The sequence below is a fragment of the Zosterops lateralis genome (genome assembly GCF_965231275.1).
Source record: "Zosterops lateralis genome assembly, chromosome: 27".
NCBI lineage: Eukaryota > Metazoa > Chordata > Aves > Passeriformes > Zosteropidae > Zosterops > Zosterops lateralis.
The window spans coordinates 1,983,117-1,999,980 of NC_139787.1; the positions used below are offsets into that span (position 1 = coordinate 1,983,117).

At 33.5% G+C, this 16,864-nt stretch overlaps 1 protein-coding gene and 2 long non-coding RNA genes across 3 annotated transcripts in view; 2 read left to right on the top strand and 1 right to left on the bottom strand.

The window, feature by feature from the left end:
* Positions 1 to 16,864, top strand: part of LOC310919480 (uncharacterized protein) — a 58,000-nt gene that overhangs the window by 23,731 nt on the left and 17,405 nt on the right. Inside the window, exon 9 of the mRNA XM_083878847.1 lies at positions 16,148 to 16,312. Coding sequence (XP_083734973.1) covers positions 16,148 to 16,312 — 165 coding nt within the window. The remainder of the gene's footprint in view (positions 1 to 16,147; positions 16,313 to 16,864) is intronic.
* Positions 300 to 13,511, top strand: LOC310919398. Its single transcript, XR_014591816.1, has 5 exons — positions 300 to 328; positions 3,083 to 3,179; positions 8,214 to 8,297; positions 9,730 to 9,792; positions 11,558 to 13,511. It is a non-coding gene; the product is annotated as an uncharacterized lncRNA (long non-coding RNA).
* Positions 8,396 to 13,319, bottom strand: LOC310919399. The gene is made up of 2 exons (XR_014591817.1): positions 13,245 to 13,319; positions 8,396 to 9,787 (listed from the first exon to the last, which is right to left on the bottom strand). It is a non-coding gene; the product is annotated as an uncharacterized lncRNA (long non-coding RNA).

Sequence of the window (16,864 nt, forward strand, 5' to 3'; positions counted from 1 at the left end):
GGATTTTTTTTGGTGGTTTTTTGTGCAAAATATGAAAAAATTGGGATTTTTTTGGGGTTTTTTTGCTGAAAATATGAAAAAAAAATTGGAATTTTGGGGAGGTTTCTACTCCCAATCTCAAAAAATTGGGATTTTTGGGGGTTTTCCAAGGAAAATCCCCCAAAATTTGGGATTTTTTTTGTGTTTTTGGCACCAAATTCCCAAAAAATCGAGAATTTTCTGGGGTTTTCTGCTCCAAATCCAAAAAAAGGGGAATTTTTGGCACCAAATCTCCCAAAATTGGGAATTTTTCTCCCAACAAGGAGGAGCTCAGGAATTCCAAACAGGAGTCAGGGAATCTGAATTTTGGGGGGTTTGGGGGTCAAATCACAAAAAATTTGGGATTTTTTGGGACCAAATTAAAAAAAAAAAGGGATTTTTTTGGGATTTTTGGGTTAAAATATGAAAAAAATTTGAATTTTTGGGGGGATTTCTACTCCCAGTCTCAAAAAATTGGGATTTTTTTGGGTTTTACAAGTAAAATTCCTCTAAATTTGGGAATTTTCTGGTGGTTTTGGCTCCAAATCAAAAAAAAAAGGGGGAATTTTTGGGAATTTTCTGGCATTTTTGGCACCAAATCTCCCCAAAATTAGGAATTTTTCCCCCAAAAACAAGGAGGAGCTCAGGAATTCCAAACAGGACTCGGGGCTGGGGAGAAAATAATCTGAATTTTGGGGGGTTTGGGGGTCAAATCACAAAAAAATTGGGAGTTTTTGGGACCAAATTAAAAAAAAAAAGGGATTTTTTGGCCTTTTTTTTTGCTCAAAATACAAAAAAAATTGGGATTTTTGGGGGGTTTTCCAAGTCAAATCCTAAAAAAAAAAATCAAGATTTTTCTGGGGTTTTTTTGAGTGAAATGGTAAAAAAAAAAAAAATTGAGAATTTTTTGGGTTTTCCGACTGAAATCCCCAAAATATTTGGGAATTTTCAGGGGGTTTTGACACCAAATTCCCCAAAATTTGGGAATTTTTTTGGTGTTTTCCGACTGAAATCCCAACAAAATGGGGCTGGAAATTTTGGGAATTTGGGGAATTTCGGCAACTTTGGGAATTCTGGAAATTTTGTGACTTTGGATTTGGGAATTTTGGGGATTATTTTGACTCCAAACTCAGGAATTTTGGGAATTTTGTGATTCTGAGCTGGGAAATTTCAGGATTTTTAGGAATTTTGGGAATTCTGGGCTCGGGAATTTTGAGAATTTTGGGAATTTTGTGTCTCCAGGCTGAGGAATTTTGGGAATTTTGTGATTTGGGAATTTTGGGATTTTTGTGGGTCTACGCTCAGGAATTTTGGGAATTTTGGGCTTTTCCAGGCTCAGGAATTTTGGGAATTCTGTGACTCTGAGCCGGGGAATTCCGGGATTTTTAGGAATTTGGGGAATTCTGGGTTCAGGAATTTCAGGAATTTTGGGATTTCTTTGACTCTGGGCTCTGGAATTTTGGGAATTTTGGGAATTTTGCGATTTGAGCTGGGAAATTTCGGGATTTTCAGGAATTTTGGGAATTCTGGGCTTGGGAATTTTGGGAATTTTTGGGAATTTTGTGACTCTGGGCTTGGGGAATTTGAGGAATTTCAGGAATTTTGGGAATTTTGGGAATTTTGTGACTTTGAATTTGGGAATTTTGGGGATTTTTTTGATTCCAAGCTCAGGAATTTTGGGAATTTTGGGAATTTCAGGAATTTTGGGAATTCTGTGATTCTGAGCTGGGAAATTTTGGGATTTTCAGGAATTTTGGGAATTCTGGGCTCGGGAATTTTGGGAATTTTGTGATTCTGAGCCGGGAAATTTTGGGATTTTCAGGAATTTTGGGAATTTTGGGAATTTTGTGATTCTGAGCTGGGAAATTTCGGGATTTTTAGGAATTTTGGGAATTCTGGGCTCGGGAATTTTGAGAATTTTGGGAATTTTGTGTCTCCAGGCTCAGGAATTTTGGGAATTTTGTGATTTGGGAATTTTGGGATTTTTGTGGGTCTACGCTCAGGAATTTTGGGAATTTTGTGACTCTGAGCCGGGGAATTCCGGGATTTTTAGGAATTTGGGGAATTCTGGGTTCAGGAATTTCAGGAATTTTGGGATTTCTTTGACTCTGGGCTCTGGAATTTTGGGAATTTTGGGAATTTTGGGAATTTTGTGATTTGAGCTGGGAAATTTCGGGATTTTCAGGAATTTTGGGAATTCTGGGCTTGGGAATTTTGGGAATTTTTGGGAATTTTGTGACTCTGGGCTTGGGGAATTTGAGGAATTTCAGGAATTTTGGGAATTTTGGGAATTTTGTGACTTCAGATTTGGGAATTTTGGGGATTTTTTTGACTCCAAACTCAGGAATTTTGGGAATTTTGTGACTCTGAGCTGGGAAATTTCGGGATTTTCAGGAATTTTGGGAATTCTGGACTTGGGAATTTTGTGATTTTTGGGAATTTTGTGATTCTGGGCTTGGGGAATTTGAGGAATTTGCGGAATTTGGGGAATTTTGTGACTTTGAATTTGGGAATTTTGGGGATTTTTTTGATTCCAAGCTCAGGAATTTTGGGAATTTTGGGAATTTTGAGAATTTCAGGAATTTTGTGACTCCAGCCTCAGGATTTTTGGGGATTTTGGGATTTCTCTGATTCTGGGCTCCGGAATTTTGGGAATTTTGCAATTTGAACTGGGGAATTTCAGGATTTTCAGGAATTTCGGGAATTTTGGGAATTTTGTGATTCTGAGCCGGGAAATTTCAGGATTTTCAGGAATTTTGGGAATTCTGGGCTCGGGAATTTTGGGAATTTTTGGATTTTTTTTGACTCCAGGCTCAGGAATTTGGGGAATTTTGGGAATTTTGGGAATTTGGATTTAGAAATTTTGGGGATTTTTTTGACTCCGGGCTCAGAAATTTTAGGAATTTTAGGAATTTTAGGAATTTTGGGAATTCTGGGCTGGGGAATTTTGGGAATTTTGCGATTTGAGCCGGGAAATTTCGGGATTTTCAGGAATTTTGGGAATTCCGGGCTGGGGAATGTTGGGAATTTGGGGATTTTGGATAATTTCAGGAATTATTTCCAGGCTGCTCCAGGCTCAGGCCGAGCGGGAGGAGCTGCACGAGGAGCTGAACCGGCTCCGGGGACAAATCCAGGGACGGGACCTGGAAAAGCTCAAAAAGGTCAGAAAAATCACCACATTTATCCCCAAAATTCCAGATTTTATCGCCCAAAATTTGGGATTTTCATCCCCAAAATTCAGGGGTTTATTTCTCAAAATTTGGGATTTTATTCCCTAAAAATTTGGGATTTTTTCTGTCAAAATTTGAGATTTTATTCGCCAAAATTCAGGCTTTTTTACCCCAAATTTTGGGATTTTTATCCCCAACAATCAGGATTTTATTCTCCAAAATTTGGTATTTTATTCCTCAAAAATTGGGATTTTTTTTTTCCTCAAAATTTGGGATTAAAAAAAAAAAAAATCTGGGATTTTTTTTTTCCCCCAAAATTCAGGATTTTTTGCCCAAAAATTGTAATTTTATTCACCAAATTTTTTTTTTTTTAATTGGGGATTAAAAGGGATTTATAGCCCCAAAATTTGGAGTTTTACTGCCCAAAATTTGGAATTTCATTGCACAAAATTTGGGGATTTTATTGCCCAAAATTCAGGATTTTCTTCTCCAAAATTTGTGACTTTTTTCCTCCAAAATTTGGGATTTTTATTCCCCCAAAATTTGGGGGTTTATTGCCCAAAAATTGTGATTTTATTCCTAAAATTTTGGGATTTTTTATGTCAGAATTTGGTATTTTATTCCCCAAAATTTGGATTTTTATCCCCAAAACTTGGGATTTTTATCCTCAAAATTTAAGGGTTTTTTCGCTCAAAATTCGGGATTTTTATCCTCAAAATTCGGGATTTTTATCCTCAAAATTCGGGATTTTTAGCCCCAAAATTTGGGATTTTATTCCGCAAAATTTTGGGATTTTATTCCCCAAAACTCAGGATTTAATTCCCCAAAATTTGGGGATTTTATCGCCCAAAATTTGGGATTGTTTACCCAAATAATTGGGATTTTTATCCCCAAAATTTCGAATTTTTCCCCTAAATTTTGGGGTTTTATTGCCCAAAAATTGGGATTTTTTTCCCCTCAAAATTTGGAATTTTTTCCCTCAAAAATTGGGATTTTTTTCTGTCAAAGATTGGGATTTTATTGCCCAAAATTTGGGATTTTTATCCCAAAAAATTTGGAATTCTTTTCCTCAAAATTCGAGATTGTTTTTCTCCCAAGATTTGGGATTTTTTCCCCAAAATTTGGAATTTTTTTCCTCAAAAATTGGGATTTTTGTCTGTCAAAATTTGGGATTTTTTCCATCAAAATTTTTCATTTTATTCCCCAAAATTTGGGAATTTTTCTGTGAAAATTTAGAATTTTATTCCCCAAAAATTGTGATTTTATCCCCCAAATTTGGATTTTTTTTCTGTCAAATTTTGGTATTTTTAGCCCCAAAATTTAGGATTAAAAAAAAAAAATCTGGGATTTTTTTTCCCCAAAATTCAGGATTTTTTTGCCCAAAAATTGTAATTTTATTCACCAAATTTTTTTTTTTTTTTAATTGGGGATTAAAAAAAAAAATTGGAATTTTTTTTTCCTAAAAATCTGGGATTTCTATCCCCAAAATTTGTGATTTTTATCCTCAAAATTTATGGGTTTTTTCGCTCAAAATTCGGGATTTTTATCCTCAAAATTAGGGATTTTTAGCCCCAAAATTTGGGATTTTATTCCATCAAAATTTGGGATTTTATTCCCCAAAATTTGAGAATTTTATCCCCAAGATTTGGGACTTTTATCCCCAAAATTTGGATTTTTTTTCTGTCAAATTTTGGTATTTTTAGCCCCAAAATTTTGGAATTTTTTGCTCAAAATTGAAGATTTTTTTTCTCCCAAAATTTGGGATTTAAACAAATAAAATTCCGGGCCTGGGACCTGCGGGAGCTGGAAAAGCTCAAAAAGGTCTGAGAAATCCCCAGATTTATTCCCAAAATTCCAGATTTTATTGCACAAAATTTGGGATTTTTTTTTTTTAATTGAGGATTAAAAAGAAAAAAAATCCGTGATTTTTTCCTCAAAAATTGGGATTTTTTCCCAATCAAAATCTGCATTTTTTTTTCCTCAAAATTTGGGATTTTAATCCCCAACATTCGGGATTTTATTGCCTCAAATTTGAAATTAAAAAAAAAAAAAAATCATGATTTTTTCCCCCCAAAATTTGGATTTTTATTCTCCAAAATTTGGGTTTTTTCCATCAAACTTCAGGATTTTTATCCCCCAAATTTGGGAATTTTTTTCCTCAAAATTTGGGATTTTTTTCTGTCAAAGATTGGGATTTTATTGCCCAAAATTTGGGATTTTTATCCCAAAAAATTTGGAATTCTTTTCCTCAAAATTCGAGATTGTTTTTCTCCCAAGATTTGGGATTTTTTCCCCAAAATTTGGAATTTTTTTCCTCAAAAATTGGGATTTTTGTCTGTCAAAATTTGGGATTTTTTCCATCAAAATTTTTCATTTTATTCCCCAAAATTTGGGAATTTTTCTGTGAAAATTTAGAATTTTATTCCCCAAAAATTGTGATTTTATCCCCCAAATTTGGATTTTTTTTCTGTCAAATTTTGGTATTTTTAGCCCCAAAATTTAGGATTAAAAAAAAAAAATCTGGGATTTTTTTCCCCCAAAATTCAGGATTTTTTGCCCAAAAATTGTAATTTTATTCACCAAAATTTTTTTTTTTTTTTTTAAATTGGGGATTTAAAAAAAAAAAATTGGAAATTTTTTTTCCTAAAAATCTGGGATTTCTATCCCCAAAATTTGTGATTTTTATCCTCAAAATTTAAGGTTTTTTTCGCTCAAAATTCGGGATTTTTATCCTCAAAATTAGGGATTTTTAGCCCCAAAATTTGGGATTTTATTCCATCAAAATTTGGGATTTTATTCCCCAAAATTTGGGACTTTTATCCCCAAGATTTGGGACTTTTATCCCCAAGATTTGGATTTTTTTTCTGTCAAATTTTGGTATTTTTAGCCCCAAAATTTTGGATTTTTTTGCTCAAAATTGAAGATTTTTTTCTCCCAAAATTTGGGATTTAAACAAATAAAATTCCGGGCCTGGGACCTGCGGGAGCTGGAAAAGCTCAAAAAGGTCAGAATAATCCCCAAATTTTATCCCCAAAATTCGGGATTTTTTATCCCCAAAATTCGGGATTTTTATCCCCAAAATTTGGGAATTTTCTTCCGCAAAATTTGTTATTTTATTGTCCAAAATTGGGATTTTATTGCCCAAAAATTTGCAATTTTTTCCCTCAAAAATTGGAATTTTACCCACAAAATTTAGGAATTTTTTTCCATCAAAATTTGGGAATTTATATCCACAAAATTTGGGATTTCATTGCACAAAAATTGGGGATTTTTAGCCCCAAAATTCGGGATTTTATTGCCTCAAATTTGAAATTTAAAAAAAAAAAAATAATAATAGGGATTTTTTTTCTCCCCCAAATTTGGCATTTTCTTCCATCAAAATTTGAGATTTTATTCCCCAAAATTCAGGTTTTTTTCCCCCAAATTTTGAGATTTTTGTCCCCAAGATTTGGGATTTTATTGCCCAAAAATTGTGATTTTATTCCCCAAAAATTCGGGATTTTATTCTGTCAAAATTCTGGATTTTTCCATCAAAATTTGAGATTTTATTCCCCAAAAATTGTGATTTTTTTTCCCCTCAAAATTTGGGAATTTTCCCCCCCAAATTTGGGATTTTATTCCCCAAAATTTTGGATTTTTTTGCTCAAAATAAAAGATTTTTTTTCTCCCAAAATTTGGGATTTAAACAAATAAAATTCCAGACCTGCGGGACCTGGAAAAGCTCAAAAAGGTCAGAGAAATCCCCACATTTAACCCCAAAATTCCAAATTTTATCACCCAAAATTTGAGATTAAAAAACTCAACTAATTGGGGATTAAAAAAAAAAAAAAACGGGATTTTTTTCCCCCAAAATTTGGATTTTTATCCCCAAAATTTGGGATTTTTTTCTGTCAAAATTTGAGATTTTATTCGCCAAAATTCAAGGGTTTGTCCCCCAAATTTTGGGATTTTTGTCCCCAAGATTTGGGATTTTATTGCCCAAAATTTGGTATTTTATTCCTCAAAATTTGGGATTTTTTTTTCCCTGCAAAATCTGGGAAATTCTTTTGGGAAAAAAATCCATTTTTAAAAAAAATAAATTCATTATATTTCCCCCAAAATTCAAATTTTTTTTCCCCAAATTGTTTTTTTTTTCCCCAATCTGAGATTTTTTTCCCCTCAAAAAATCAAATTTTTCCCCCAAAAAAATCCATTTTCACCCCAAAATTTTGCATTTTTTCCCCAAATTTTTGTGGGGTTTTTTTTGCCAAATTTTTTGGGTTTTTTCCCAAAATTTGTGGTTTTTTCCCAATTTTTTTATTTTTTCCCCAAAAATCCCAATTTTTTCCCTCCTAATTTTTTTTTCTTTCTCCCTCTAAATCTGAGATTTTTTCCTCTCAAAAAATCAAATTTTTTCCCCCAAAAAAATCCACTTTTACCCCAAAAATTTTCTGGTTTTTTCCCACAAATTTTTGTGGTTTTTTCCCCAAATTTTTTTTTGTTTTTTCCCAATAATTTGGATTTTTTCCCAATTTTTGGTATTTTTTGTATTTTTTCCCCAAAAATCCCAATTTTTTTCCCCTCTGATTTTTTTTCATTTTCCCCCAATATCTGAGATTTTTTTCCTCTCAAAAAATCAAAATTTCCCCAAAAAAATCCACTTTTACCCCAAAATTTTGTGGTTTTTTTCCCCAATTTTTTTGGTTTTTTCCCCAAAATTTTTGGGTTTTTTCCCAAATTTTTTTGGTTTTTTTTCCCCTATTTTTATATTTTTTCCCCAAAAATCCCAATTTTTCCCCCCAATTTTTTTCCCCCAAATCTGACTTTTTTCCCCCCAAAAAAATCCACTTTTACCCCCAAATTTTTGTGGTTTTTTCCCAAATTTTTGTTGTTTTTTCCCAATTTTTTTTTTGTTTTTTTTCCCCAATTTTTTGTGGTTTTTTCCCAAAATTTTTGTGTTTTTTCCCAAAATTTGATTTTTTTCCCAAAAATTTGAATTTTTTTCCCAAATTTTATATTTTTTTCCCCAAAATTCCCATTTTTCAGGAGGTTTCCAGGCGGGATGAGGAGCTGGAGCAGCTGCAGGAGGAGCTCGAGAAAATCCACAGGGAAAAACATCAAACGGAACAGGTAAAATAATCCAAATTTTGGGGGAATTTTGGGGAGAAATTTGGGAATTTTTAAGGAATTTTTTGGAATTTTTGGGGAAATTTTTGCGGATTTTTGGGGGGATTTTTTCGGGGGTTTTTGGAAATTTTTTTGGAGTTTTTGGGATTTTTTTGGAATTTTTGGGAGATTTTTTGGGGGATTTTTGGAATTTTTTTGGAATTTTTGGGGAATTTTTGGAATTTTTTTTTGGAATTTTTGGGAGATTTTTGGGGGGATTTTTGGAAATTTTTTTTTAATTTTTGGAACATTTTTTGGAATTTTTGGGGAATTTTTAAAGAATTTTTGGGAGGATTTTTGGGGGATTTTGGATAATTTTGGGAGATTTTTTGGGGAATTTTTTGAAATTTTTTTGGAATTTTTTGGGGAATATTTTGGAAATTTTTTTGGAATTTTTAAAGAATTTTTTGGGCGGTTTTTGGATAATTTTCGGAAATTTCTTTGGGAATTTTTAAGGGAATTTTGGGAAATTTTTTTTAATTTTTTTTTTATTTTTGGGGAATTTTTTGGGGAATTTTTTGGGGATTTTTTGGGGAATTTTTGGGATTTTTTTTGAATTTTTGGGAGATTTTTGGGATTTTTTTTTTTTGAATTTTGGGAAAATTTTGGGGATTTTTTTGGAATTTTTGGGAGATTTTTTGGGGGATTTTTGGAAAAATTTTTTTTTAATTTTTGGTACATTTTTTGGAATTTTTGGGGAATTTTTAAAGAATTTTTGGGTGGATTTTGGGGGGATTTTGGATAATTTTTGGAAATTTTTTGGGAATTTTTAAGGGAATTTTGGGGAATTTTTTGGGTTTTTTGGGGGGAATTTGGGAGAAATTTTGGGGGGATTTTGGGGCGGTCAGGAGGGATTTTTGGGAAAAATTTGGGGAATTTTTGGGATGTTTTTGGGGAAATTTTGGTGGGATTTGGAGGATTTTTGGGGAATTTTTTGGGAGATTTTTGGGGGATTTTTGGAAATTTCTTTGGAATTTTTGTGGGAACATTTGGAATTTTTTAGGAATTTTGGGGGATTTTTAAAAAACTTTTGGGAGATTTTTAAAGAATTTTTGGGGAATTTTGGGGGGAATTTTGGGGGGATTTTTGGGGGGATTTTTGGGAATTTTTGGGGAATTTTTAAAGATTTTTTGGGGAGGAATTTTTGGGGGATTTGAGAGATTTTGGGGGAAACTTGGGGAATTTTCAGGGAAATTTTTTGAATTTGGGGAAATGTAGGAATTTTTTTGCAATTTGGGGGAAAATTTGGGGGATTTTTGGGAATTTTTTTGGAAGTTTTAAAGATATTTTGGGGGAATTTTGGGAGAAATTTTGGGGAATTTTGGGAGAATTCCCCCAAATTTTGAGATTTTCCAAAAAAAATTGGGATTTTCCCAAAAATATCTGTTTTTTCCAGGAGATTTCCAGGCGGGATCAGGAGTTGGAAAAACTCAGGAAGGAGCTCCAAGAGGCCACTCAGGTAAAAATGGGAATTTTGGGGATTTTTTGGGAATTCTGGGGAATTTTGGGGGGAATTTTTTTGGGATTTTTTTTTATTATTATTTTTAGGGATTTTTGGAGTGAATTTTTGGGAATTTTTTGGGAGGATTTTGGGAAAATTTTATTGAATTTTTGGGAATATTTTTGGGAATTTTTTTTTTTAATTTTGGGGGGAATTTTTTTTTTAATTTTGGGGGAATTTTATGGGGATTTTTTTTTTTAATTCTGGGAGAATTTTGAGGGAATTTTGGGAAATTCTGGGGGAATTTGGGGGAAATTTTTGGGGATTTTTTAAGTGAATTTTTAGGGATTTTTGGGGGGGAATTTTTGGGGAATTTTTTTGGAATTTTGGGAGAATTTTGGGGGAATTTTAGGAACTTCTGGGGGAATTTTGGAGGAATTTTTGGGAGAATTTTGGGGGAATTTTTGGGGGAATTTTTAGGTTTTTTGGGGGGAATTTTTTGGGAATTTTGGGGGAATTTGGGGACTTTTTAAGGGAATTTTTAGGGTTTTTTGGGGGGAATTTTTAGGGTTTTTTGGGGGGATTTTGGGGGAATTTTGGGAGAATTTTTGGAATTTTTTAGGGACTTTCGGGGGAATTTTGGGATTATTTTTGGAAATTTTGGGGATATTTTTTGGGAATTTTTGGGGTATTTTGGGGGGACTTTTTTGGGAACTTTTGGGGGGATTTTGGGGAGTTTTTAGGAATTTCTGAGGAATTTTTGGGAAATATTTTCAGAAAATTTTGGGAGGAATTTTGGAGGATTTTTTTGGGGGATTTTGGGGAATTTTTAGGGAATTTTTAAGGGAATTTTCGGAATTTTTGGCGGGAAATTTTAAGGGAATTTTTTGTGGATTATTTTGGAAATTTTGGGGGAATTTTTGTGGAAATTTTTGGAGGATTTTTGAGGAGTTTGGGGAAAATTTGGGATTTTTTGAGGCTTTTTTAAGGAATTTTGGAAGAATTTTGGGGAATTTTTAGGGATTTTTGGGGAAATTTTGGGGGGGGATTTTGGGGATATTTTGGTAGGAATTTTAGAGAATTTTTAGGAAATTTTAGGGAATTTTGGGGAATTTTTGGGAATTTTTGAAGAGATTTTTTTGGGAGATTCTTGGGATTTTTTGGTGAAAGTTTGGGAATTTTGGGGGAATTTTTATGAATTTTGAGGAAGTTTTGGGGAATTTTGGGGAAATTTTTTTTGAAATTCAGAGCAAAAAAAATTGGGTTTTCTTTAATTTTCAGGGAAAATTGGGAAATTTATTTGGGGATTTTTTTTTTTAATTTTTGAGGGAATTTTGGGAAACTTTTGGGAAATTTGGGGATTTTTGGGGGGAATTTTTACGGGAATTTTTTGGGGGAATTTTTTTTTTTAATTTTGAGGAATTTTGGAGGAATTTTATGGGAATTTTATGGGAATTTTATGGGAATTTTATGGGAATTTTATGGGAATTTTATGGGAATTTTGGGAGAAATTTGAGGAATTTGGGGGGAATTTTTTAACTATTTTTTGAGGGAATTTTTTTGGAATTTTTTGCAAAATTTTTGGCAAATTTTTGGGGGATTTTTTTGTGAGAATTTTTTTTTTTTTGAGTTTTGGGGGAATTTTGGAGAATTTTGGGGGATTTTGGGGGAATTTTTTTTGGAATTTTGGGAGAAATTTTGGGGAATTTTGGGAGAATTCCCCGAAATTTTGGGATTTTTTTAAAAAATTGGAATTTTTCCCCAAAAAATCTATTTTTTCCAGGACGTTTCCAGGCGGGATCAGGAACTGGAGAAACTCAGGAAGGAACTCAATGAGGCCACTCAGGTAAAAATGGGAATTTTGGGGATTTTTCAGGAATTTTTTGGGAATTTTTTGGGAATTTTTTTGGATTTTTGTGGGGAATTTTGTGGGGAATTTTTTTGGGAAATTTAAAGGGAATTTTTTGGGAATAGTTTTGGAATTTTTAGGGATTTTGGGGGATTTTTTAATGAATTTTTGGGGAATGTTTAAGGGAATTTTAAAGGGAATTTTTTAAATTTTTTTTTTTGGAATTTTGGGAGAATATTAAAGGAAATTTTTTGGGAAATTTTTTGGAATTTTTAATGATTTTGGGGGATTTTTTAATGATTTTTTGGGGAAAGTTTAAGGGAAATTTTGACGGAATTTTAAAGGGAATTTTAAAGGGATTTTTTTAATTTTTTTTTTTTAATTTTGGGAGAATTTTTAAGGGAATGTTTTGGAAATTTTGGGGGGAAAATTTTGGGGAATTTGGGGAATTTTGGGGGGAATTTTGGGGGATTTTTGCGAATTTTTGGGGGGAATTTTTGGGGACTTTTTTTTTTAATTTTGGGGGAAATTGGGAATATTTGCGGAAATAGGGGGAATTTTGGAGAAATTTTATTGGAATTTTTGGGGCATTTTTTGGGGGGGAAATTTGGGGGGATTTTGAGAGAAATTTGAGGAAATTTTTTTTTTAATTTTGGGAGAATTTTGGGGAACTTTGGGGGAAATTTTGGAGAATTTTTTTAAATTTTTTTTAGATTTTATGGGAATTTTTTGGGAAATTTTGGGGAATTCTGGGAGAATTTGGAGAAAATTTGGAGGAATTTTTGGGGAATTTTTGTGGTATTTGGGGGAAAATTTTGGGAGAATTTTTGGGAATTTTGGGGAATTTTTTGTGAATTTTTTTTTGAAAATTTTTTGGAGAATTTTGGAGAATTTTTGGGGAAGATTTTTTGGGATTTGGGGGAAATTTTTGGGGAAGATTTTGGAGAGATTTTTGAGAATCTTTGGGGGTATTTTGGGGGAATTTTGGGGGATTTTTTGGGGAATTTTTAAACTTTTTTTTTCATTTTTTGGGGAATTTGGGGGATTTTAAATTTTTTTTTTATTATTTTAGTAGTTTGGGGGATTTTTTGGGATTTTTAGGGAATTTTATTGGATTTAGTGGGAAATTTGGGAGGATTTTTTGAGAATATTTTTGGATTTTTTTTTTCTTTTATTTGGAATTTTGGGGGAATTTTTTTAAATTTGTTTCCATTTTTGGGGGGAATTTGGGAGGATTTTTTGGGAATTTTTTTTGGATTTTCTTCTGGAAGTTTTGGGGGATTTTGGGGAATATTTTTGGAATTTTTTTGTGGATTTGGGGGGATTTTTTGTTTTTTTTTTTCATTTTTTGGAATTTTGGGGGATTTTGGGGGGATTTTTTTTTATTATTTGTTTCCATTTTTGGGGGGAATTTGGGAGAATTCTTTTGGGGTTTTTTTTTCCATTTTTTTGGGAATTTGGGGGATTTTTTGAGAATTTTTTTGGATTTTTTTTTTTTCTTTTTTTTTGAGAGTTTGGGGGAAATTTGGGGGAGGTTTTTTTTTTTTATTTGGGAGACTTTTTTTTTAATTTTTTTGTAATTTATTTTGATTTTCGCCCTGCCAGGCTCGGGGCTCTCTACAGTCACAACTGGAGGAGACTCAGAACCTGCAGCAGAACCAGGAGCGGCTCCAGGAGAAAATCACACAACTCCAGGTGCCCAAAAATCACTGAAATCCCCCCAAAATTCTGCCCAAAATAATCCCAAAAATCCCCCCAAAAAACCCTCAAAAATCCCAAAAAAATCCCCCAAAAAATTCCCCAAAAATCTCCCAAAAAATCCTTAAAAATAAAATTAAAAAATTAAAATAATCCCCAATAAAGTCCCAAAAATTAAAAAAAAAAAAAACCAACCAAAAAAATCCCCCAAAAAATCCTTAAAAAATAAAATTTAAAAATCGAAAATATCCCCAATAAAAGTCCCAAAAAATAAATTTAAAAAAAAAAACCCAAAATCCCTCCAAATTCCCCAAAAAAATCTCCTTAATTTCCCCAAAAAAACCTAAATCCAAAAAAAATCCCAAAAAATCCCCCCAAATTTCCCCAAATATTAAAAAAAAAGTCACAAAAAAATCGCAAAAAAATCCCCTCCAAACCCTCAAATAATTCCCAAAAATTCCAAAAAACCCTAAAATATATTCCCAAAATAACCCCAAAAATCCTTAAAAGTTCCCAAAAAAATCCCCCCAAAATTCAAAAAAAAAACTTATAAAAAATCCCCTCAAAAAACCCCCAAAAATCTCCAAAAATTGCCCCCAAAAAATCCCCCAAAAATCCCCAAAAAAATCCCTGAAAACCTCAAAAAAAATCCCAAAAAATCGCCAAAAATCGTCAAAAAAATTCCAAAAAATTCCCAATTCTGCTCAGTCTCTCCTGGGTCAAGCCAACGAAAAACCCACAAAAAAATCCCCAAAAATTCCCCAAAAATGCCCTAAAAATCCCCTCCAACAATCCACAAAAAATCCCCCCAAAAAAAGCCTCAAAAATTCCCAAAAAATCCCAAAAAATCCCCCAAAAAATCCCCCAAAAAATCCCAAAAAAACCCTAAAAATCCACAAAAAATCAAAAAAAAATCTCCCAAAATCCCTAAAAAATCCCCAAAAAATCCTCAAAAATTCCTAAAAAATCCATTAAAAAATCCCAAAAAATCCCCAAAAAATTCCCCAAAAATCCTCCCAAAAATGTCCAATAAATCCCAGAAAATCCCTAAAAAAATCCGAAGAAATCCCAAAAGACATCCCAAAAAAAATCCCCCAAAAATCCCTTTAAAATCCCCAAAAAACCTCTAAAAAACCCCAAAATATTGCCAAAACCCTCCCTAAAAATTCCCAAAAAAATCCCAAAAAATTGCCAAAAAAAATCCCCAAAATTTGCCAAAAAAGTCCCCCAAAATTCCTCAAAAAATTCCCCAAAATATCCCCCAAAAATCCTCAAAAAATCAAAGAAAATTCCCCCCAAAAATCCCAAAACGCCCCCCAAAATTCCCCAAATATTCCCAAAATCTCCAAATTTTCCCCAAATCCAAAAAATCCAAAACCCAAAAATTCCCAAAAAAATCCCCAAAGAATCCCCAAAAATTCCCAAAAAATCCCCCCAAAAATTCCCCCAAAATTTAAAAAAAGAACCTAAATTTTTTTTAAAAAAATCCAAAAAAAAAATCCAAAAAATTCTAAAAAAACCCCCCAAAAATTCCCCCAAAAAAATCTCAAAAAATTCCTCAAAATTCCCCAATATCCCCAAACCCCCAAATTTTCCCCAAACCCTCAAATTCCCCCCAAATTTGTATTTTCCATTCCGAGCTGAGCTCAGCTCTGGAGTCCCGGGCTTGGCTCAGTCTCTCCTGGGTTGAGCCCACAAAAAACCCACAATAATCCAGAAAAAAATTCCCAATAAATGTCTCAAAAAAATCCCAAAAAATATCCCGAAAAGTCTCCAAAATAACCAAAAAAACCCCCCAAAAATCCCTCCCAAAAATTCCCCAAAAAATCTCAAAAAATCCCCGAAAAAATCTCCAAAAAAACTCAAAAAATCCCCAAAAAATCCCCTAAAATTCCCTAAAAAGATCCCCAAAAAATCCCCAAAAATTCCCCAAAAAATCCCCCAAAATCCCCTAAAATTCCCTAAAAAGTCCCCCAAAAATCCCAAAAAAATCCCAAAAAAATCCTCCCAAATCCCCTAAAATTCCCTAAAAAAATCACCAAAAAATCCCAAAAAAATCCCCAAAAAACCCCCCCAAAAATTCCGCAAAAATCCCCAATAAATCCCAAAAAATCCCTAAAAAAATCCGAAGAAATCCCCCAAAAAAATCCCAAAAAATTCCCCAAAATCCCCCAAAAATCAAAAAAATCCTCAAAAAATCCCCAAAAAATCCCCTAAAATTCCCTAAAAAAATCCCCCAAAAATCCCCAAAAAACCCCCCCCAAAATTCCCCAAAAAATCCCAACAAATCCCCCAAAAAGTCTCAAAAAAAATACCCCAAAAAATCCCCAAAAATCCCCAATAAATCCCAAAAAATCCCTAAAAAAAATCCGAAGAAATCCCCAAAAAAAAATCCCAAAAAATTCCCCAAAAATCCCCCCAAAAAATCAAAAAAATCCTCAAAAAATCCCCAAAAAATCCCCTAAAATTCCCTAAAAAAACCCCCAAAAATCCCCAAAAAATCGCCAAAAAAACCCCCAAAAATTCCCCAAAAAATCCCAAAAAATCCCCCAAAAAGTCTCAAAAAAATACCCCAAAAAATCCCCAAAAATCCCCACTAAATCCCAAAAAATCCCTAAAAAAATTCCGAAGAAATCCCCCAAAAAATCCCAAAAAATTCCCCAAAAATCCCAAAAAAATCCCCCAAAAATCCCAAAAAATCCTCAAAAAATCCTTCAAAAAAATCCCGAAAAATCTCAAAAAAATTCCAAAAAAATCCCCAATATCCCCAAACCCCCTAATTTCCCCCAAAACAACTCAAATTCCCCTTAAATTTGTATTTTTTAGGCAGAACTTTCCTCAGCGCTCGAGTCCCGGGCCTCGGCTCAGTCGCTGCTCTCCGGGGCCCGGCAGGAGGCGCTCGCCCTGAGCTCCGCCCTGCGGGAGGAGCAGCAGCAGCGCCACCTGCTGGAGACAGACAAGGAGCAGCTGCAGGAAAAGCTCCACAAGGAGGTGAGAGATAAATAGCACCAAAAAATTATGGGAATTTTTGGGGATTTTTTTGGGATTTTTTGGGAATTTTTGGGGATTTTTGGGGGGATTTTTGGGGGATTTTTTTTTGATTTTATGGGGGATTTTCGGGAATTTTTGGGGTTTTTTTGAGGATTTTTTGTGGGATTTTTTTGGGATTTGGGCGCGGCCCTGCGGGAGGAGCAGCAGCAGCGCCACCTGCTGGAGACACAGAACGAGCAGCTGCAGGAAAAGCTCCACAAGGAGGTCAGGGGAAAATAAATCCTGAATTTTTATGGGATGTTGGGGATTTTTTGGGATTTTTTATTTTGATTTTTGGGAGATTTTGTGGGATTTTTTGGGGATTATGGGGGATCTTTTGGTGGGATTTTTTTGAGGATTTTGGTGGGATTTTTTGGGGGAATTTTTTGGGGATTTTTGGGGGGATTTTTGGGGAGTGTTTAGGGATTTTGGGGGGATTTTTTTGGAATTTTTTAGGGAATTTTTTGGGGATTTTTTGGGAATTTTTGGGGATTTTTATGAGGATTTATTGGG